Consider the following 22,112-nt stretch of genomic DNA (forward strand, 5'->3'; position numbering starts at 1 on the left):
CGATCTGGGGCTCCACGCAAGATCTCACCCCGTGGGGTCAACATGATCACAAGAACGGTGAGCAAAAATCCCAGAACCACACGGGGGGACCTAGTGAATGACCTGCAGAGAGCTGGGACCAAAGTAACAGAGGCTACCATCAGTAACACACTACGCCGCCAGGGACTTAAATCCTGCAGTTCCAGACGTGTCCCCCTGCTTAAGCCAGTACATGTCCAGGCCCGTCTGAAGTTTGCTAGAGGGCATTTGGATGATCCAGAAGAGGATTGGGAGAATGTCATATGGTCAGATGAAACCAAAATAGAACTTTTTGGTAAAAACTCAACTCGTCGTGTTTGGAGGAGAAAGAATGCAGAGTTGCATCCAAAGAACACCATACCTACTGTGAAGCATGGGGGTGGAAACATCATGCTTTGGGGCTGTTTTTCTGCAAAGGGACCAGGACGACTGATCCGTGTAAAGGAAAGAATGAATGGGGCCATGTATCGTGAGATTTTGAGTGAAAACCTCCTTCCATCAGCAAGGGCACTGAAGATGAAGCGTGGCTGGGTCTTTCAGCATGACAATGATCCCAAACACACCGCCAGGGCAACGAAGGAGTGGCTTCGTAAGAAGCATTTCAAGGTCCTGGAGTGGCCTAGCCAGTCTCCAGATCTCAACCCCATAGAAAATCTTTGGAGGGAGTTGAAAGTCCGTGTTGCCCAGCGACAGCCCCAAAACATCACTGCTTTAGAGGAGATCTGCATGGAGGAATGGGCCAAAATACCAGCAACAGTGTGTGGAAACCTTGTGAAGACTTACAGAAAACGTTTGACCTCTGTCATTGCCAACAAAGGGTATATAACAAAGTATTGAGATGAACTTTTGTTATTGACCAAATACTTATTTTCCACAATCATTTGAAAATAAATTCTTTAAAAATCCTACAATGTGATTTTCTGGATTTATTTTCCTCATTCTGTCTCTCATAGTTGAGGTTTACCTATGATAAAAATGACAGCTCAGGAGATGCTTGCCCCTTTTTCCAGGAAAGAATCTAGCTTCATCTTTTTAAATGGGAGAACTTGCACAATTGGTGGCTGACTAAATACTTTTTTGCCCCACTGTATAGGCTACCTTAAGCTCAGGAGATGCTTGCCCCTTTTTCCAGGAAAGAATCTAGCTTTATTATTGTTGCTTATGTTTCTCATCAAAAGTGTATTCAATATAGTTCATTGAATTAGATGGGGAACTTACAAGAGACATATGTATATATATATATATATATACTGTATATATAAAAAAAGAATAGTCCAAATATATGCTTTCGAGATATCGAGTGTATAAACCGTGTGTATTTAAACAGAAGATATTCTTAACATGTCAAGGTAAGAACAAAACAGGATCACAATTCTGAAAGTGCGACTTAAGGAAGTTTGTCACATGGCTTCGAAGTTTTTGGGTCAGATGTGAGAAAACCTCCTGAGCTGCAGAAGACATAACGTTGTTTTAACAGGCTCTCACATGGTAGTTCATTTTGGCTTGGTTAACTTTTTTATTTGTATTGCTAAAACAATGGAGCATACTGTAATAAGCCCAGGTTATTGTATTACAACTAAAAGTGTTGTGTTTTTGTTGTGGAAAATGCACAAAATAACACTGAAAGGAAACTTGCATGACAGCTTCTTTTATTTTTAACTCAATTAAAAAAATACATATTCACATCACAGGTCTATTGAGAAAACACTGTACTGTAGGAAAACATTAGTTTCACAAAGAAAGCTGCCCTTTTTTTGGAACAAGGCGAAAACCATTTCAAGTAGTGGCATGTTCTTTGTCTTTCTCCATGTATACATATAGTACTATGTACATATATTAAAAACACAGGTTATAACCAGTCTGGCGCAACAGTTTCAAATTTACAGTTAGACATTGTGTTCTCAGTGTCCTGAATGAGGCATACGGTACTTTAAAAATCTCATCAGGTAATACATTTCCTTTAGTGTCAGATGTTACGTTTTGCTCGAAGAAGGCAAAGCAAATCCATTCAAAAATACTTTAGTATTGATTGTTCAAGCATGGAAATGGTTACATTTCATTGAATTACACTCCTTCTGTGATGATAAAAGTGCTCGATCTAATTTAGATGGGAGGAAAATATCTAATCAGCATGTCAGAAATACCCATTGCATTGAGAACATCCTGACATTTGACTGTGGAGCACTAAACATCTGGATGACAGGCTGAGATTTGTATATTCATCCAGTTGTGAAAAATCATAACATCGGTCGTATTGATGGGATTAAGGTGTGTCTAGTTAATATTGATAATTAATAACAACACAGCTGGTGTATACTTTAGCAGATGCTACTAAAACTCACTTCACAGTTCTGTTTCTATATAAGTAGATGCCCCTGAAAGTACAAATGACACCACTACAGTACCTTTGGCAAATACACAGGAATTCATATTTTTCCATTTTGTCCTTAGTTCTAAGATCATAGTTTTTAGGCTTCAGATGCAGAAATGTCCATGAACATTCACAAAATACAGGAGTCTTTCACCTACAGTGCATATCAGAAACTATGATAATCAAAATAATCCCAATACCATGACAGCTGTGTTTAAGGTTTTCCACAATATGATTTTGAGAACACTTTTTCCTCCTCGTAAACACCAGTCTTTGAGGTTTGATTTCTTCTAAAATGACCTAACTCGATCTGAGACGGGTTGAAGTAGAAGGCAATACAACAGAAATGTTTGTGAAGAAATGTTCCAGTGGCTTCAGCCCTGAAGGCGAGGGAGGTATTCCATTGTGACGTGTAAATGTAATTTCATAGAGAATAATCTTTCTAGATATTTAAATTTGTCTTCCCTTTCTAGAACGTCTCCTGATGTTCTGGAAATTGATGGCTCAGTGCAGACTGACAGGAGTAAGGAACAGCATGAGGAAAAGTGCTGGTGGATTGTAAACAATCCCATTCTATAGGCTCAGAAACCCTGCTTTGGCAGAATACTGGTCTCCTACCTCTTCCTTGTCTTCTCTTTCCACCTCACCTCCACTATGAGCTGCTGAGTTCTTCCTCTTCACTTGTTTGCTGGAGGTGCCCCGTGGCCTCTGCATGGGCACCAAGAGGCGGAAGCCCGGCTGGGGCTTAGCGGATGCTGCGCCCAGAGAAGTGGTAAAGGTTTTGAATGTGCAAGGCATGAGGGAGGAGATGGAGCATGTGGACGAGGGGCTAATACTCTGGACAGAGGAGTATCCTGAGCTGTGAAGGTCTGCGGAGGAAGGGAGGGGTTCCTTTTCCTGGCAATCCTCGGTCACCTCCCTTTCTGCTTCAGAGAAGCTGTCTTCGTCACTGGACAAGGCTCTGCAGTGCTCTAGTCTTTTCTCTTCATCAGTCAGCGAGTGCAGTTTGATAGATATCATTGAAGCTATGAAAAAAAGAAGTGTCAGTCTTTAGAAAAATAAAGATTTTGGGCAAAACTACACATGTGAACACACCCTCTACAGCTTCTATCATTCTTTCACATTTGTCTATGACAGTAAGCCTGCAGTAACAGGCCTAAATGTATGTGCTAGTTTATTATCCTAATAGTGCTGTGTCATCTCTACTCACTTAATGTCCTACTGAAAGACTGACTCGTACATTACTCTTCTCCATATTTGGATTAGTTCATTTATATGCTATACAGAAAAGCACCTTTGAGACTCTGCCAATACCCACGATAGAATAAAAGTGTTTTTTTCCCCTCAAAACTCACAATCAAAGTCTTTCTCTCCTTCGCTCTCCTCCTCCCGGTCCCCCTCATATCCGGAACTGGAAGTGTCTAGGCTCCAGTCCAGGATGTCTCCGAGCAGCGTCTCCTCCTGATTGGACAGCTCTGCCGTGGGCGTGGCAACAAAGCTGGCTCTGCGGGTCTGCATGGCGTCATCGCGTCTCCTTGGGAGGAAATTGGAGTTACAGTGAGTCACCGCAGCATTTCACAGATGGCACAAACAAACACCTTCTGGCCGAGACGTTTTAAAGGTCTGTTCGTTACGGAGCACAAGAAACTCAATGGTAAGAACTGCTAAATGAGCAATGAGAGGGGGGGGGGGGGCTAATATTGACGTTGGTTACAGAGACAGAATCCCTCATGTTTTCAAATGTCCTGTCACACATGAGCCTTAATGGCTCTATACAATTTATGTACAATATGTTGCAAACCTGGGAGCAACAGAGTATGAATAGAATAACAATCTGGACATCTGGGATTCTGGTAATAGTAATACTGTCATGTATCTGTACCATCATTTGAACTGCTGTACATTAAGCGAAAAATAAATGAATCCTAATATTGTCTCCCTCCACAGTCTTATATGCATCTACGATTATATAAATAATATGTAAACAATTTCTTTGTTTTTTTTTTTTAAATGCTGAAATGGGTGTGTTACCTCTTGTTGGTGCTGGATGGAGAGGCGAGGAAGGTGTGCATGTCTGCTGGTTGACCTGTGGGACTGGGAGGCTCCATCTGAGGCTCCACCTCAGGAATCTCCAAGATCTGACACAGCTCTTTAAAATCCATCACCTGGTGGAGACCATAAATAATCAATCAATCACGATGACACAGTGTACTACAATTTTAAATGTTTGTTTTGTGTTCCTATACCTGAAATAAATAATAAAATACCTTTTCTTTGCTGATATGCTGGTAGGAGTCATCTTCAAACCGTTGCTTTACACCGTAAGAGATACATGCCTGTAGTCTTTGGGAACGTCTTGACTGAAACTGAGAACAGAGAGAGAGAGGTGGGGGGGACAAGAGAGATTACTTGCTTGAGTTTGATCCACTTTGCTTGCTGCATCTCCTTAATCAACTCTTGAGGACAAATCTTGTTACCTGTCCATTTGAGAATTACAGTTTGTCGATACGATGCTCACCTATCAAAGTGACTCACCCCGAGGCACGTTTCTGTGACTCACTCATGGCCCCACACACACACACTCACACACCACCCCCGCTCACACACTTCCAATGCCTCCTACCATCTCATATGAGCCTGCAGATCTCTCTGGGCTTCATGTTTGCTTAATATCATAATGGCCACCAGACATTAAAAACAATCGTATATCTAATCAATGCAGCTATACGAGCATGCTGAAAACAGACTAAACGTCACCAATCAATTATTGTTATCTCTTTCCAGGGAGGAGAGCATGGGGAAGCACGAGTCCTGTGTGAGCCAAATGGACTCTCCTTCTTAGAGGCATTTTGTATTGATTAGACTTTAACATAACATGTTTTTCCCCATGAGGATATAGGCTTGAAAAGGTGCTGTACAAGGAATGAATTAATTAATTATCAATCCTTTTCACATTTTCTTGAAATATATATAACTTATGGCTCACAGGTAAAAAGAAATGTACCAGCTTATATCACCCATTATATTTAACAAAACAGCTTCAGTATTATTATTGCTTTGATCTTATACGAGCAGCATGTTCATCTCCCTGCCGCAGAGCAATGGCAATATAGAGACGTAACTCAACTTTCCTTGGCAACAATGGCAGTTGGCTTTTGTGTAGGGCTGAAACGATTCCGCGAGTAACTCGATTACTAAAATTCATCGATGACAACGCTGTGTTGATTTAGACACAGAGCCGTTGACAGAGACGGCTCTGAAGTAAGCGTAATTTGACAGCGCTAAAGTCCAAATGGCGGAATTAAAAAAACAGCGAGCAGCGAACGGAAGAGACAGGAACAAGAAAAATAAATCAATTGTCAAAAGTTAGGGATCATTACACACTGAAAAGGGAAAAAAATAGTGTACAGTGTATCCATTGCAAAACTGAACTCAAGTACCACAACAGTACTCCACGGAGCGGAACGCTAACGTTAGCATTAAAGTAAATAATTGTCATTATGTTTGCTAGTTGGGATAAAGGATAGTAAAGAGTGTACATTAATTATGGCTGTATGCAATGGCTAGTTTAGAACGTAAATCAATGGTGGCAACGGGTTATGATGTCCTTAAGTTAGCTAACATTTGCTCAAGAAAATAACCACTGTAAATATAATGCTGCTGTCAATTTATGAAAGCCTGAGCTCCATTCGGTTATTATGCTAATTGCACATACTTTCTCTCTCTCTCTTCAGTTATGTAACATTTTCCTAAATCGCCCTATCCGATTAATCAATGGAATAATCGGTAGAATACTCGATTACTCAAATAATTGATAGCTGCAGCCCTACTTTTGTGTAGACTGAATGGATGATGATTAGAGCAAACGTTTGGATTTCACATTAACAGCCACCTCAAGCAGTTATGTCCTCAAAATGCAACCCATAATTTACAGCACAAGACAAATACTGCCAGTGGACCTAACAACACCTTAGTGGTGCACTGTAGACAGACAATGAAGACAATGAAGATTTGAAATAATTTGAGCGCCGTTTCTGTGACTAACGGTTGGAAAGAGAAGATTTGAAATAATCGGGACAGGTTTCTTGCTTCGGGGCCAGTTCCAACAGTTGTTTCACAGAGAATGCCTAAATGCAAAAATAGTTTCTTAAGCTTTGTTGATGATAGTCTGTGTCTTGGCTAAATTGGAGCTTATTTGGTTTTTTTTTCATTGTAATTTACCATCAGCAATTATTGAATGTAAAATCTATCCCAACCAACTGTAATTTGTAGTACATTTTCCTTATTTTTTGCAAGGAATTTCTGGCAACCACAGCTGCCGGTAATTAACTGTACATTTGAATTATAGTAATAAAATATTGCACACAGTTATACTGTTTTTATCTCCAAGAAAGACTGTAATTAGGTTGTTTTTTAATTTGTTTACCGTACTCAGGTTCATATTGTAGCTGTTATTTTTAACGCCAATTACCGTAAAGTGGATTACAATTAAACTTTTTTTAAATGTTTATCCCGTAAACAGAAACGGTTCTTAACTGTAAAATGTACGGTTGCCGAAGAAGTAAACCGTAACCTTTTATATGTTTTTATCATTTTTTTAACAGTTGAGTTTCGGCAACCCTGCTGCTGGTTATTTACCGTAAATTTGACCGTTTTTTTTTTTTTTACAGTGTGGAAAACAAAAGACGCTGGCCGGATAATGACATGGTTTGGGCCTCTACTGCAGAAACAGAATGCACCAATCAAAAGCCATTTAATCTGCTAACCTGGCTAATCAAATAGGCAGCTACGGGAGGGAAGGGGCAACCTGTTGCTTTTCCTCAAAGGGTGAAATATGTTCACAAAACATTTTAGGGTAGGTAACTATTTACACCAGAAGTGATTTTTATGTACCTTTTAGGAATACAATTGCTATGCTGGCTCTCCATTTCAAAAGGTCATGAAAACACATACAGCCCCGGCAAAAAATAAGAGACCACTTCTGCATTATTATTTCCTCTTGTTTTATTATTTATAGGTATATTTTTGAGTTAAATGATTATTATTTTTTTGTATTCTCTTAACTACTGACAATCTAACTGTGTTGGAATTCAACAGATACTGGAATGGCTGCCATTCATGCAGAGATAAAGATTTAAGAAACATTTGGAGTGCTCTTTTCATTTTTTCCAGAGCTGTACGTAATTCTTATGAGAACTGATCTCACTGATGCTTCCTTGGGACTGACTTGCTTGTCTGGATGTGACCTGACTGGGGGCAGAAATGATTTGCTGGGTTTCTAATCGATTCCAACCACACAACATAAGAAGCTTACCACTTGACATAGAGCAGCACAGAGAGGGAGGCGAGGTCTTGCTTGGAGAAGCCTGTGTAGTCAATCAACTGGGCCGGCCACAGGGGAGCTGCAGGGGGACAGATATCAGTTTAGGAGAACATAAACACAACACTCAACTCCAGCTGTAAATTCTATCAGTTAAAAAGTGATATTTCTATTACGTGTCAGATTTAAAATGGTAACAGTGCTTGTCAAATGGATGTTATAGGTGTGTGTTATTACCATAGTGATGGAGCGCTCGTGTAAGTAGTAGTGCGGCGCACGCCAGTTTGGAAGGCGGGGGTGTGGCTAGAGCGGAGTAAAGCAGCGACAGCTCGCAGATGTAGCTGAACATGTGCGCGGTCCGTCTCTCCAGAGGGAGCAGGGACAGCAGAACCTCACCGTAATCCAGCAGGGTGGGACTCTGAGGGGAAAATGCAGGAAATCACATTTAACATTTGAATTTCAGTGCATGAAATACAGTTAATGGAATAAGTTTATGTGTTGTTCTTACCCTTATCCTTCCCTCCAGCACAGAGACTACCTCGCCCATCATTCGAACCAGGTCCTCATATTTGTACGTGTTGTCTGTGAGCCAGACAGCTTCCCGTATGGTCAGGATCTCTTTACTGACGTAGCTGAAAACAAAAAGAACCAGGGTCATGGTTGGAAGGAATGCTTTTTCATCTTCAAATACTTTCATTTAATAACAATTACAGCTCCGGAAAAAATTAAGAGACCACTCAAAATGTTTCTTAAATCTATATCTCTACATGTATGGCAGCCATTCCAGTGTTTGTTGATTTCCAACACGGAGAAAAATTGTCAGTAGTTTATAGAATATAAAAACAATTAAAATTACATTACAATACCCCAAAATGTATCAACAATGAATTATATGAAACCTATAAACATCTAAAAGAGGCATGCGAGTTCTCACCGTGTACAAACCACCATGCAGGCAATCCCCAATAACTGGAGGCGAGCTTTGGGCACAGAGCGCAGGGCCAAGTACCGGTCAACGCAGCCCACGGTCACGTGCAGCGTCAGGCTGGAGAAATCCTTCATGGTGGTCACCTCCACAAGCCAGTCCACCAGGATGTACCTGGACAGGCATAGAAGTAGAAAGGTATGATTGTGCGCACAAAAAACTAACAAGGATACATTTACTGAGATTATGGTGTTACAAGAAAGCCCAAATAGAGTAGATAGCAGAGTCGCAAAGTAGATACATAAATTCATTATGTTCTAGAGGCCAAAACAAGCCGACATAATGAGATTTTTATAAATACCCTTAATGGCCAATTCATTTGAAATCTCTCTGAAGGTTGTCTTCCGGGGTAAAGGTTTAACTTTTGATTTAATTATTTTGAGTAACCACTCACTGTCGTTCCATTTTATCTGTTCTTTAACAATGTCTTTAAAGAAAGCCAAGATAATCAAATCACAATGAGTCATCGCAACGACCAACCTAACTCAATAGTCTAAAGAGATATTAATGACCACCAGACTGTCATTCATCCAGTAATATTATGGTGTGTTCCTGAATACCTCATGGTGTCCTTGATATCTCGCCTCAGGATGCCCTGAGTGCACCGTCCTGACGCTGGGTTCGGGGAACTGAAGATCTGAGCCACCAGGTCCGAGCAGGCTTTTGACTCCAGACCCAGCGGATTCCCACTGCTGCACACTTTCGCCAGAGACAGCTGAGGAAAGAAGACACATGTTTGAGATAAATGTTTCAAAATGGCTTGAAAGCTTGTTGAATTGGAGCACTTTGGAAAAAGTCAACAATAATGTTGAGTACTGCAGCAGTTTGCTGCTGTGATTGCACAGCTTGTTATTCGGATGAGTCATATTGTTAAGGTTCAATGTTTCCATTTGGGCCAAATGATGAACAAAAAAGAAAATAGTCATCCAAATGTCAAGCCCTCTTGACGCTTTCTGATAGTTGTTCAATAAGAAAAAGCTTCAAACTCTGAACAAATGGAGGACTCCGAAATAGAAGAGAAGTAAAACAAAAACATGTGAGGAAAAGCTCATGATGAACACTTCACCGTCTTTTGTATCATTACAGCCAACAAACCAAGGGCAAAAGCCATCACTGAATAGGCATAAGAACAAATAAAATCAATTGCTGCATCATTATAATGGCATTGTTCTGTCTTCAATCACACACACCTGTGCCTCCCAGCATCCTTTGCCAGCATAGTCCCTCAGGGTTCGGATATACTGGAGGTACCTGCCTGGATCTGCCATCTGGAATTCAACCACAAAACTGTTAATAAATACAGCTTTTGGGAAGTAATAAAAAAAGACTGATAATACTCAAAAGACATTTTGGAAGCTGTCAATGTAATCAATTCTAAAGCTTGAATGAAAAATACTATAAACAAATGAGGAAGTGCTCCAATTTGACATGGATGAACTGTACCGCAGCTTTAAAAAAAAAAGGTCAATATATCGAAAAGTAAATATTCGATATTAAGCAAAATGAGGGATTCAGACTCACAGCTGCTTTCCGGTTGTGTTCCCACAACATGTAGGAGCTCTGTAGACAGCCAGACTTTGATGACTCCTCCAACATAGATATGGCATCCGAGCGTCTTTCCTCGTCCTATAAAAAGGTAACAAAGTTCCAGGTGTGAAAAACAAATAACAATTCCATAGAAGCATGTACATGTCATATCATTAAATAAGAAAGCACGGCGAGAGTACGGAGAATTGACAGAGGGTGTTGCAACAGCCAAAAACTGATCCGTCTGTGCTGTTATGGACTAGTCGGTCAGCCCGTCCCGTCCCAGCAGCACAAACCTATACACTTTGATGAGAGGCTAATAGAAACTGGGCCAACCACACCCGGACAGAGACAGAGCTGTTCAGGTTCAGTCTCACACTCACTTGAAAGAGCTGCAGAACTCTGGCCAAACAGTGCAGCAAGGGTCCTCTCTTGTCCTGAAGAGAAAGGAAAATATATTGACGAAGACTTGTGAATATTTGCATTATTGTCTTTATAAACCCTCAATACTCCACTTAACTTTTTATTTTATTTTAATGAGATTATCCATGTTGGTATAAATACAGTCTACATGTTTGTGTGTTTTAGCCATGACAATATTTCCACTGTGAAATAAAGGGTCAGGTTTCTAAGCAAAAACAACAAAGTTGGAATTATATGAAGAATATGATTTTGCTGATGCAATTACAATATTATAACTGTCATTACTGCCGACTTGAACAATGCATTAAAAGCAATAACATATGTGCTTTTTAGTTGTTGACACAAGCTAAGAAAAATTGCATCTCAATTGTCCTTAAACATTGGCAAAAACCAAAGCATATATATTTTTTTGTCCTGTTAAATTGCAACCCCGAAACCTACCGCGTTATTGTCACACTCGGCCTTGAGGCGGTCGAACACCACGGCTTTACAGCAGCTGCCGGTGGGCGACCATGGTGGACGGATGAACACCCAGATGAAGGGATCTGTCGTGGGAGAGTGCAGACTCTCTGCCAGGCTGAAGAAGTGGGAGGCCTTGCGACCACATACATCTGCTCGCCCCTCGTCACTCAGCAATGCTGTGGAGAGAAAAAAGGGCAAGGGGCAGTTATCACCTGAAGCAATCATCAAGAGGGTTTCAGGTGCCACGATTACGTTTGACCTTTATTTAACTAGAATGTATTTCTTACACTTGTGTATTGTTTAACTTACGTCCTTCATTGTACAAAAATGCGATGCCTAGCTTCACAGCAGCTTCAAAATTCCCTTTCTCGGCAGCTCTGAAAGAAGAGAGGTGTTCCAGGTAAAAATCTTACAAAAGGGGAAAGAAAATATCAGTTGTTTTGTCGCATTTTATTTGATAAAAGTAATTGTACCTTTCGAAAAGCCACAAGGAGCTAGGGGATGGCCATGTGTCCCTGAAACTGACTCTGGCCCATACACTGGAGTGTTGGTCAACAATGTCCCGCAGCTGGGAGTGAACCTGTAAGGGAGGAACGGACAATTAGTTAATTAATAAGAGTCATCTGACCTATAAAATCAGGTGGTTACCAGATGCCAGAGCCCAATCAAATCTTGGCACATGCATGCTAGAGGTTATGTGTTAGTGTTACATTCTGTTTACTCACTGCTCTGACAGACAGCAGGTCCTCAGCAGAGAGGCACTGGAGCACACAGAGGAGGACCTCCTCAGGCAGAGACAGCAGGGTTAGGGCTGGAGTACGCTTACGGACCCGCTTCCGTGCAGGAATCGAGAAACATTTTGGACAACGGCAGTGGACTACTGAGTGAAGAAAAGGAAAATAAATGTTAAGATACTTTATGTACATATAAAAATCTTAAACAGAAGTACACACACTCAAGCCTACACACACACACACACACACTATCAACCCAAAAGCATTTCACATATTTCTGCTGGACTCAAAAACAAATTCCCACTATAATGACAAACAAATATTTACATTTAATTTAAAAGCATGCCAGCGGTCGGTTAATATGTTTGCAGATGCAGGTTATGGCTCCACATTCAAAACGCCTTTACGTAATACATTTCTAGGTGGTGTAGTGCAACCCTCTGTTTAAATACAGAAATCATTAAATCCATGGATAACAGTACAAAGTATCAATACAAGGATACAACATTATAACGTTAAGTGCTGTAAGCTGCACTAATTGCTAAAGTTATCTAAAGACAGTGAACTCAGCATCTTACTGGGAAAACTAAACCCAACTGAGCGCCCAAATTTCCCTCCTGTGCTTCAAATGCAACTACCGTTAAGTTGCGTAGGTTTCACGAAATTGAACATTATGTTATAGTTTTTAATACCACAGACTGGTACAATACCAGGGAGAGGTACATTGTATTTACATATTGCTAGCCTTAACACATTTGAACTAAAGTTAAGAGTAACAGAGGAGGAATCCGTGGCTAACGTTTGAGTTGGCTAGTAGCTAATAACCAGTGCTAACGTCAACAAACTGTGTCAAATTGCAATAATTTAAAGCAGCTTCAAAACGTCTCACTATACAATACGTCATATCAATATTTCTATTAGTAAAAGGTAGGTTAGGTTGACTTTAGTTACTTACCGCCCGCTTTCATTGCAAGTCCAGTAATCTCTCCTTACAGTGTTGTAGCTACAGCACTGAGCAGCGATTAAAATGTTCCGGCGATACTAGCTAATGTTACACAAATCAAACTCACAAGACACAGAAACACACTCCTCAATGTCCTAAAATATAACAGCCCTGAACAAATGATAAACTGATTCACAACCCTGCTAACTGCTTCTGTTGTGCTGTAGTGCTGACTAATACCGTAACAAGTTGTTAGCTCTTTCCTGAATTCAAATTCAAGCACGAGTCCTTACTTTTGGCCCCGCCCCCAAAGTTACTCTAGGACCGCCCGCGCCGACAGTTTAAACACCACGTTCAATCTAATTGGTCAGAAGTGGTGACGCCTATCTATATTCAACAATCCATCTCATTGGCAAGCGTGAATAATAGTTGCAGCAATTGGCCAGAAATTATAAACTGCAAATTATCGGAAGATCATTGGACAATGTAATGCCATTTCGAACTAGGCGCTCGCCATTGAACGTATATGATTGGTTAACCATATTACGAAGACCGTCCACAAACCCACCCATTTACCGTAGATCGTGGGAAATGTAGTTAAACAGGAAATGTCGTATTAAAGGTACGATGTTTAAAGGGACAGGCGCATAGTCAGATCCAGAGGCGGTTTTGTATTATCACGGTATAAAATGACTTTGTATAACCAGCAGAGAAATTGTTTTTACACTGGGTCCTGGTGACACTTTTGTACTTTGAACTAATTTTTGGTTTTGTGTTAGTCCTAGGCACTATGAGAGATGTTGGTTGAGAAAGGGTTTTTTTTTTCATTACATTCGCATTTTTTACTGTTTTGGCCTAACCAACTAACAAACATTGAGTACAATCACAATATTTACCATGTTATTTATTAATTAAACTGCTTAATAATTTCGGTAAATTGTTTCATATTCTATCCCTCTACATTTTGTATTAATGTTTGAAAAAGTCAACTTTTCATTCTAATTGTTGTAAATCAATTCTGATCAATTAAGTGTATATTGAAGATTTATAACATATCTTCAATATACACTATTATTATTATGTTAGGATAAAGCTGAATCCATATAATTCACATATATTTTACAGAGGACTCGACCTGTGTGTCATTGGTTTTCAACAAAGAACATTCATGGTTGTACCCTTTGCACTGGAAGCAAGAGATCATGAAATAAAATACTTATTTCGGTGAAATTAAACACAAAGAATTACATTGTAGTTTCTAGCCGGATGCACCTTTGTGCATTTGTAGTCCTAGGCACAGAATAAAGACGCAGGGAAATGCATATCCAAATCAATTTGTATGATACTTGGGTGTTATAGGTTAATCAAGAGAAGTCCATCGTTAATCTAAATATGTGTGAGTCAAATAATCATCATCATTATCAATAATAAAACATTCACAGGAACAAACAAGATTATTGATTTGTTATTGGTTATGGCGCATTTTAAGAAACCACATCGTTGAAGTCACCGCTCTCACTCACACCCAGACACACACACAGATCAGGAAAAAAAGCAAGCAAGCAACAAAAATTAGTTCCGCCTTTGATGAAAGCTGACTTTGAGAAAAATTACAGAAATGAAAGGGTAATTAAGACCATTGTGTTTGATGCCCATTGTGATTAAATAGAGTATTCTCTTGGCTGAATAGTGTCCTTTATATTGCTGCTCTTTGGAAAAGGGTTATAAAGGAGCAGAGGACCAGAAGAAATAATTTGTTTCTTTCAAGCTCACTATTGATCAGCAATTCAGTCAATCTTCCAATCACCTATAGATGATGAGAGTATATCCAGAACTCAATAGTGTTCTTTGAAAAGAAGAGAACCAAAGAGAATGAAGAACATTATTTTTCTATCTTTAAAACAAACAATATATTTTGTATTAAATATACCCGCACCCAAAATCTTAAAATTGTAAATATTTGTCTTAAACATTTGTGATAGTGAATAAACAAGACATATGTCTGCTAAATTGCTCTGTATATATTGAATTGGGTTAATTGTTATTAAAGGCATACTGGAGGTTTTGTATCAAATTATCTAGTAGCAGAGTGACCTCAGACGGGGCAGAGACTGTGACATCCTCAATTGGATGCAGTTACTGTTTCCATAGAAACTCCAACCATTTTCTCAGTAAAACACAATGTGGCCAGTAAAGGCTAGGGAGAAGCGAGCGGTTGGAGCATTTAAATGAAATAATTCAATAATTACAGGAATAAAATCATGCACAAAGTGCTCACAAAACTGCAGGGTCCAAGTCGTCAATTGTGTTCCCTTAGCAATCATTATTTCTTCTTTGAAAATATGTACCGATATAAGGCTGCTGCCTCACACAGGATGAAATTGTGTTTTATTCGAGAGGTAAATTGGAAAGCAGTGACTTCACCCATTCATTAGAATTACCACGATGCAGCAGGGTATTAGTTATCGAAACATAGAGCAAAACACTTTATGGAAAATAACCTCTTGTGTACAGAAACATTTGACTGACTTTTGAGATATAAAGAGAGGGAGGTAATTGAAACAAGATGGAAAGTAGGGGGGATAATGAGAGTATAGAAAAAAAATCCAATATCTTTTTGTCTGTTGGTATTTGGCAATGTCTCATATTCATGCTCATCCAAAGTGATAAAACAGATCAGTGTTCAGTGAGTGATCAAATCTGGCTGTGATTTAATTTGACTGTCTAGCTAGGCATGGATCATTTCCCTCCACACCTTGCAGTCTCCAAAACAGCTGCCGTAATATCTGAAGCAAATGTAAATGTTACTCAATCCTAATACAAAAGTATCATTAAGAACCACTACGTGAAAACACAAGACATAATTGCCAATAAAAAACACAAAGAAGTCATATGGCTGAAATCCAGAAAGTCCTAACATCTGAGTGGGTGTTTCTCTGGCTTTGCAATTTAAACTGATGTAAATTCTGTTTAATAAAAGCATGATGAAAGCCAAATAGTGATAAATACTTGGGTTTGAAGCCAAATTCCGGAGAATGAGAGTTGGATGAGTTGCTCCAATATGGTTTCCTGCAATCTGTGCTGACCCTAGCATCCAACTGACTACTTCCACTCCATCTGCACTTTGCCCTCCCACCCTTTACCCAGACTTTAACACTGTTTCCTTCACTCCCACAGCCGTTTCCCAGCAAAGTTACCATGGATGATGAAATGAGGAAATACAATACAAAATAAACTTCAAGTGAATTGGCTCGTTTCAATAACAAGCTGACTATATCTGGCCCTGTTTATTTGAACATTATGCCAGTAGGGGGTGTCCTTTATTCTGCTTGCTTATGGTCTGTCTGTTTTCCTAACAACCAAAAGATCACACCCGTCTCTGGGTAACTGACCAAGTCACCCAAGCTGGCAGGGCAGCACATGGCAATGCTTCTATATACAGCCTAGAAATTTCAAGCCCAGGGCAGGGGAAGCCCTTATGGTCTCGTCAACCAAAATGTTTTTTATGTTCTATGTACATCGCTAAGTCTGGTGATGATAAGTATAATTGAATGAGCACAAAAAATAGAGTTAAAACAGTGTCAGTCCATCGTATCCTCACTGTCCCCTCCCCATATTCCAAATCTATTCGTATATATCCCTTTGAATAATCCCCCAAATCTAAAAAAAGTATTTAATCAGTGCTGCAGGGTTTAACCTCAAGCTACAAACTACAACATCCCAGACCAGTGGGTTCACATAACATGTATTTAATACAATTAAAAGATATACATACAGGTAGAAATATACAGTACAGTAGAAATATAAAATTGTCATATATACAGCACCAAATATTAGAGGGCACACAGACATGTTTTGGGTCACTCGCTGGAGTGACAAACAGCATTAGCAGACAGCATGGCTGTCTACTGGGTGAGGGACCTATTTCCCCCGCAGCAGAGAGAGGTAGATTTTCCCTTGAATATTTCAGAAGGCAGAAGGGAAATCACTTCACATCATTAACAAACAAATTCTGGTTACCTGCCATCACATTTTTGTAATAAAACACTGTCACAATACAGCTTGAAAGTTAGAAAGTAGAAGTATGCAACAACAATGTACTACATTGCTAAAAAAGACAAACTCATAATTAGTATTTATGAGGAAAAGATTAAGGGCTGAATTGGCCAAACATTACCGTATACAGTTGTTTGCGAATAGACTGGTCTATGTGAGTCCTATTTTTGTCAGTAAATAAGATTTTATAAATAAAAAAACAAGAATAATACTCTTGTGTTCATTATAGCTGATCCCAGTCTGAGCGCAGAGATAGCTCCCCACTCCCACATAAAAGAAATTACTTCCCAGGTTCTGCTTTGTTTTTCTGCCATTACTTGTCATTTCCCTACATCTTCCCCTTCATTCCTTTCTTCTCTTTGTTCAACAGAGTTTGGCTGACGATCAGTATGCAATGGAAAATCTAAATGCACTCCGAGTCGCAGAAAATGTGTGGGAAAGGACTGATCGATTGCATGTCTATTGAAGCAGCTGGCCCCCAGGACGGTCTTTGGCATTGTGTGTTAACTGCTACCTCTGGATGCATAGACACATTTCACTCAGCAAAGCGTCACTAATCTGGTAGCAAAAATCAATGCAACCGTGATCAATGATTGTTCTCAAGGGTACAAGAGTGCTGCTACACGGTCCTTCACATAGAACTGGTCAGACACCTTCAATTCTACATACAAACATTAATTGCACTTCCTAATTCCTTGATTTGTATTTTCCACCCCATGTTACATTCAGTGACAGAAAGCAGAATATTTAAGACAAGAATAAAATGCCATTGGGTGTCTCATCCTGTGAGACCCCACAGTAACAGAAAGTAGGTATTCACAGATGTGGAGCTCAGCGAAGCTACAGTCACTCATTCTCTCTGAAAGCACAAGTAAGGGAAATCCTAGGGTCATTTAGAGTGAAAGCATTAATCAGTATTCACGAGACAGCCTTGAACCATCATTTTAGACTTGGAAAGGAATTTGTCACTCTTAGTCAATTTTCTTTTCACTATGGGAGAGAAAATAATCCACATTCATTGGCACGTAGTGATAATGACACATTTCTGAACTATAGGGCTCTTTAGTGTATTTGGATGTCAAAAGGCTGTACACATTTTCTCCTGGAATATATCAAAATGAATGGGATCAAGTCAGAAACTGGGGATGTAAGAAGGCCTATGGGATGGATAAGGAGAGTCCTGTTGGGGTATAGAGCGCGAGAGAAATAGAGAGAGAGATTGAGAGGGGATATTCTCGGGGCTTCAGATGGAAACGGGGGAATGCGACAGAGCCTTTTTCCATGAGTGCTTGCTCAAGGCACCAACAGGGAGGGGCCCGAGGGGAGCAGGATCAGTCAAAGTGTCCCTGCAGTGGCATGTCCCCTCGGGATAGTGTCCTTCAATAATCCTGGCATGCCCTGTGTAGGTTTGAGGTACCCAACGAAGACACTAGGCTGGGCGTAAATGCTCACACATTGACACAAGTACAATCAGTCAGTCAGAAAGTCTTTGCCCCAATCCTTTGTAATGCGAGGCTGAAGCTACAAAAGGCCTTTCAGAGTATGTCGCTTACTAGAAGTTTCTCCTGCTTGGCACGGACATGGCTATATGTGCAAATATGTTACTAAGTAGTGAAATCCAAGGTCCAACAGTCTTTTTAGTTCACCAGAATCTTTATTTGAGCACACACAAACATCTTCCACTTCCCCAGCACGTCCTCTGCCCTCTCCAGCCCATCGTCAACACAGATGCCAGTAAGATCCTGCTGGACTCAAGTTCCACTCTCCCATTGCGTAAAAAAAGCCCCCAACACATTGCTGCGGTGTCACAGGACGAGTGAATGACGCTGGGCGCTGACGCGGGTGCGCTGCTCTTTGGGCTGGGTATCAGGTTGCCGTCTTTGGCCCACTTATGGCCTCTTGGAGAGTCACCTGTCCTGGCAAGAGGAATGCTGTGACTGACGTGCCTAGTGACGACAGCATTGACTCCGGCAGCAGCTCTGCATAGCGTGTTAGGAGTCCAGCAAGATCCCTCTTTGACTGCTAGTGCATATGTGAGTGAGAACTGCGGGGGCCATGTATCCGTGCGTGTAAATATGCATGTAGTGTGCAAGGCATATTTGTGTGTGTCTCCTCTGAGGTTGTTTTGACACTAGACACTTTCTGTCTGATGATTAAAGAGCATGTGAGGCATTGTTGATCCCTCCTTGTCAATCCAAAATGGTCCAAACTTTACAGACTAAACAGACATTCAACGTCCTGTCTATCTTGCCTTCCACTCTCTATGATTTCTCAGCTTAAGTTCTCTCCGATATGAGCTGAGCCAAACTCTGTGATTAAGATTTGAGGGGTTATGGAGCTGGGAGGCAGTGAAGTGGCAGTTTTTTTAGTCAACCCTTAAACCTCCAGCCAGGCATGGGTATGTTTCTGCTATCAAGTACCGTCCACTGTTTTCCCCATGTGCTTCACAGGGGACACTGCTCAGAGGTGAAAGAGCCTCCCTCTTTCTTTTTCCTTCTCTTCTTCTTGTGAACTGTCCAACAGGCGGTGGCCATCAGCAACAGAAAAATACCCATGACAAGCAGCACAACTGACACAACTTTAGTCTGAGGCAGGTCATTATAAGTATAGGTCACCCCAGTTCCTGCTGCACCAATCACCAAAGAGATGATTCCGAAGGGAAAGATGCACCGGTACCAGGACTTCTCCATGCCTCCAGTGGCCTGGGACAGGCGCTCCAGAGAGGAGAGCACTTCAGGAACTTTGGCATCACCAACCTCCAGGGATTGACCCTCCTGACCCGTGTTGTTCTGGGGCTGTGTTTGGCAAGCTGTAGTACAGCCCATACTGATGGTGTGGGCTGAAGGATCCTGAAACCAGACTGCAGCGTTGGCCTTGTGGATCACGTTCGCAGTCAGCTCTGGCCTGGAGAAACACAAAGAAATACAAAAAGGCAGAAAAAGAGAGAAAGAAGAAGGAGGTCTGTTTGAGACCGGATAAATGAGCTTGTCAGATGAAGGCTTCTAAGTCAGCGCTGAAATCCACTCACACTTTTCCCTTCTCTCTCTCCCTCTCTTGCTGTTTCTCTGTACACTGCCTGCTGGCTTTCTGGCAGCACATTGTACACTCTCCTGAATGTAGTGGCGGGGGATATATAAGGGACCAGGGGAGGGGAGGAGCTAGTGAAGAAAAACAGGGAAGTTCAAGCGCTCTGATTGGTCTTCTTTTGTGTGACGTCAAACTTTGAAGCAGGGAGAATAGGGGTTGACGAAGCACAGGAAGGGGGAGGGGAGAAGAGTTAACTGCTCCCTCTTTTCTTCTTCTCCCCATCACTGCTTTTCAATTGCAGTCTTTTTTTCTTTTCCTGCAGTAATGCCACCCCTGTGAAATACAGAAGCCTATTGTTGACTGTTAATCACAAGAGAAAGGGGAATCCCTCATCATCGCCTATAGGAAAGTTAGTTATTCCATCTCATCTATACTATAGCACAAATGTGCCACTTTCATAAGGCAATTATATTGGGATCCCATTGCACCCACCACCTCTTTTTAAGACATCAATAGAAGACGTAAATCCTACGACCACCCACATACTCCTCTCTTTACTGAATACACTGATTTGCAGGAAGACATCAACTATACAATGCCCTGATAATGTACACTAATGAGTATCCCTACACATGACAGTGCTGTCCCACCCACACACAGCTAGTGCCAGTTGTGCGTGGAAGGCAACCTCGTAGTAGTCCACACCCCTGCATCTCTCTCTTTCATAAAGGAAACATCAATCCAGATAGCTTTTTCTCCTTAACTTGCTCGTCTCACACCTCCACATCTGAAAAGCTATTTTAGGGAAGGATAAATGTGTGTACAGAGCTGAATGTGTAAATCTTCAAGCCTTGCTGGATTTGCCATGGCAACATTTCATCGTCTTGTTTCTACCTACTTTTTTTCTCCAAATGAGCTGTGAACTTAATATTTATTATAGTAAATTGGTGCTAAAAGCCATTGGAATGTATTTATATTACCTACAATTTTAAAGGAAGCAAAAAGCTTTCAAGTCCATTTGAATTCTCGTGTTATGAGACCACATTGACATGCATGCGGACTGTGTCACAAAATAATATTTGATCGCACCAGAGAAGTCATTTCTTGAAGCTTCGGGGACACAAAATATTTATTATGGGTTTAAAAACCATGTCTATGGCATTTTTAAACATGGCTTCTTATAAGCAACAGGTTTCTTCTCCAATTATATTAAAGCATTATGCTCTTTAATAGCCAAACATTTTTAGATTAAGAGACACATAATACTCTCATACAAATTCCAAACATGCCTCGATATAAACAGGATAAGGGATCCTTAGTTTAGACACTTCTTTCTTTGCCTTGAAAGAAAATATTCAGCTTGATGGAGGGAACTGGCTCAGACTGGCTGAATGGTGGAGGAAATCAAATAAACAACCCTAATGCAGCTTACAGATGACTGACCACACTGACTTAAAGATCCCTGCTGTAGCTCACTATGCAGCAGAGAAGATGAAGATGAGCAAAAGAGGAGTTAAAAAGTGAGGAATGTGTTTGTGAGGGGCGGGGTGCAGGAGAAAGAGATCTTCAATGGGCATTTGAAGGACAGAAGTGGATTCTTGGTAGCAGTGTTCGGTTTCTGTGGATTTGTACTTGAAGTCCAGCATTGCAGTGGACCACGACCAAAAAGAAAGTAGAAATGAAAAGGGTGAGAAAAGTGAACAACTAGGAAGGAATGTGAACGACAAAGAAAAGATTATTCAACTCTGTCCCTCTCTGTGCGAGTACGTGAGGCATACTGGAGTACTGACGTGGGAAAGAAAATAAAGCTTATCCGTGGAAATAAAAGCGTCTGGCTTCTTCCATTAATGGGACATAAAAGGCGTGAGAAATATGGGACAAAGCCGTGAGACCTTTGTAACCTGGGCAGGGCCAGGGCTGTGCTGATGGGAGTAGAGAGCCGGCTAGTGACAGCCAGAGCCCAGCAGCAGCTGATGCATGCAGGTCACAGGAAGGCTGAATTGCGTAAGCGCCACTCCCTCAGGGACCTGTTTGTAGTGTTGACATGATTGCAAGATGCTTCCCTGCCTCCTCTTTTACTCCTTCACACACTGTCTAAGGCTCTAATAAGCAGACAAGGAACCAACGCAGCACATCTCGAATCCCATATGAACAACTTGGCGTGGCATGTGACTGTATTTCTGATAAACAAAACCATAGGACTTATGCTCCTGTAGTTTAAGACAAAAGTGACACCTAGACCTGAA

The 22,112-nt window shown here is 40.8% G+C and overlaps 1 protein-coding gene across 1 annotated transcript; it reads right to left on the reverse strand.

The window, feature by feature from the left end:
* Positions 1 to 1,644: 1,644 nt before the first annotated feature.
* ccnf (cyclin F) lies at positions 1,645 to 13,050 on the reverse strand. Its single transcript, XM_063904939.1, is given in 18 exon segments — positions 1,645 to 3,414; positions 3,745 to 3,923; positions 4,421 to 4,554; positions 4,657 to 4,712; positions 4,715 to 4,755; positions 7,704 to 7,791; positions 7,947 to 8,127; positions 8,218 to 8,341; positions 8,644 to 8,808; positions 9,255 to 9,409; positions 9,885 to 9,962; positions 10,216 to 10,320; positions 10,605 to 10,658; positions 11,086 to 11,282; positions 11,416 to 11,483; positions 11,580 to 11,686; positions 11,832 to 11,986; positions 12,796 to 13,050. Coding segments are annotated over 18 exon segments (2,352 nt in total). The 5' UTR covers positions 12,809 to 13,050; the 3' UTR covers positions 1,645 to 2,962.
* Positions 13,051 to 22,112: the final 9,062 nt, after the last annotated feature.

This window comes from Eleginops maclovinus, chromosome 16 (genome assembly GCF_036324505.1).
Source record: "Eleginops maclovinus isolate JMC-PN-2008 ecotype Puerto Natales chromosome 16, JC_Emac_rtc_rv5, whole genome shotgun sequence".
NCBI classification, from domain to species: domain Eukaryota; kingdom Metazoa; phylum Chordata; class Actinopteri; order Perciformes; family Eleginopidae; genus Eleginops; species Eleginops maclovinus.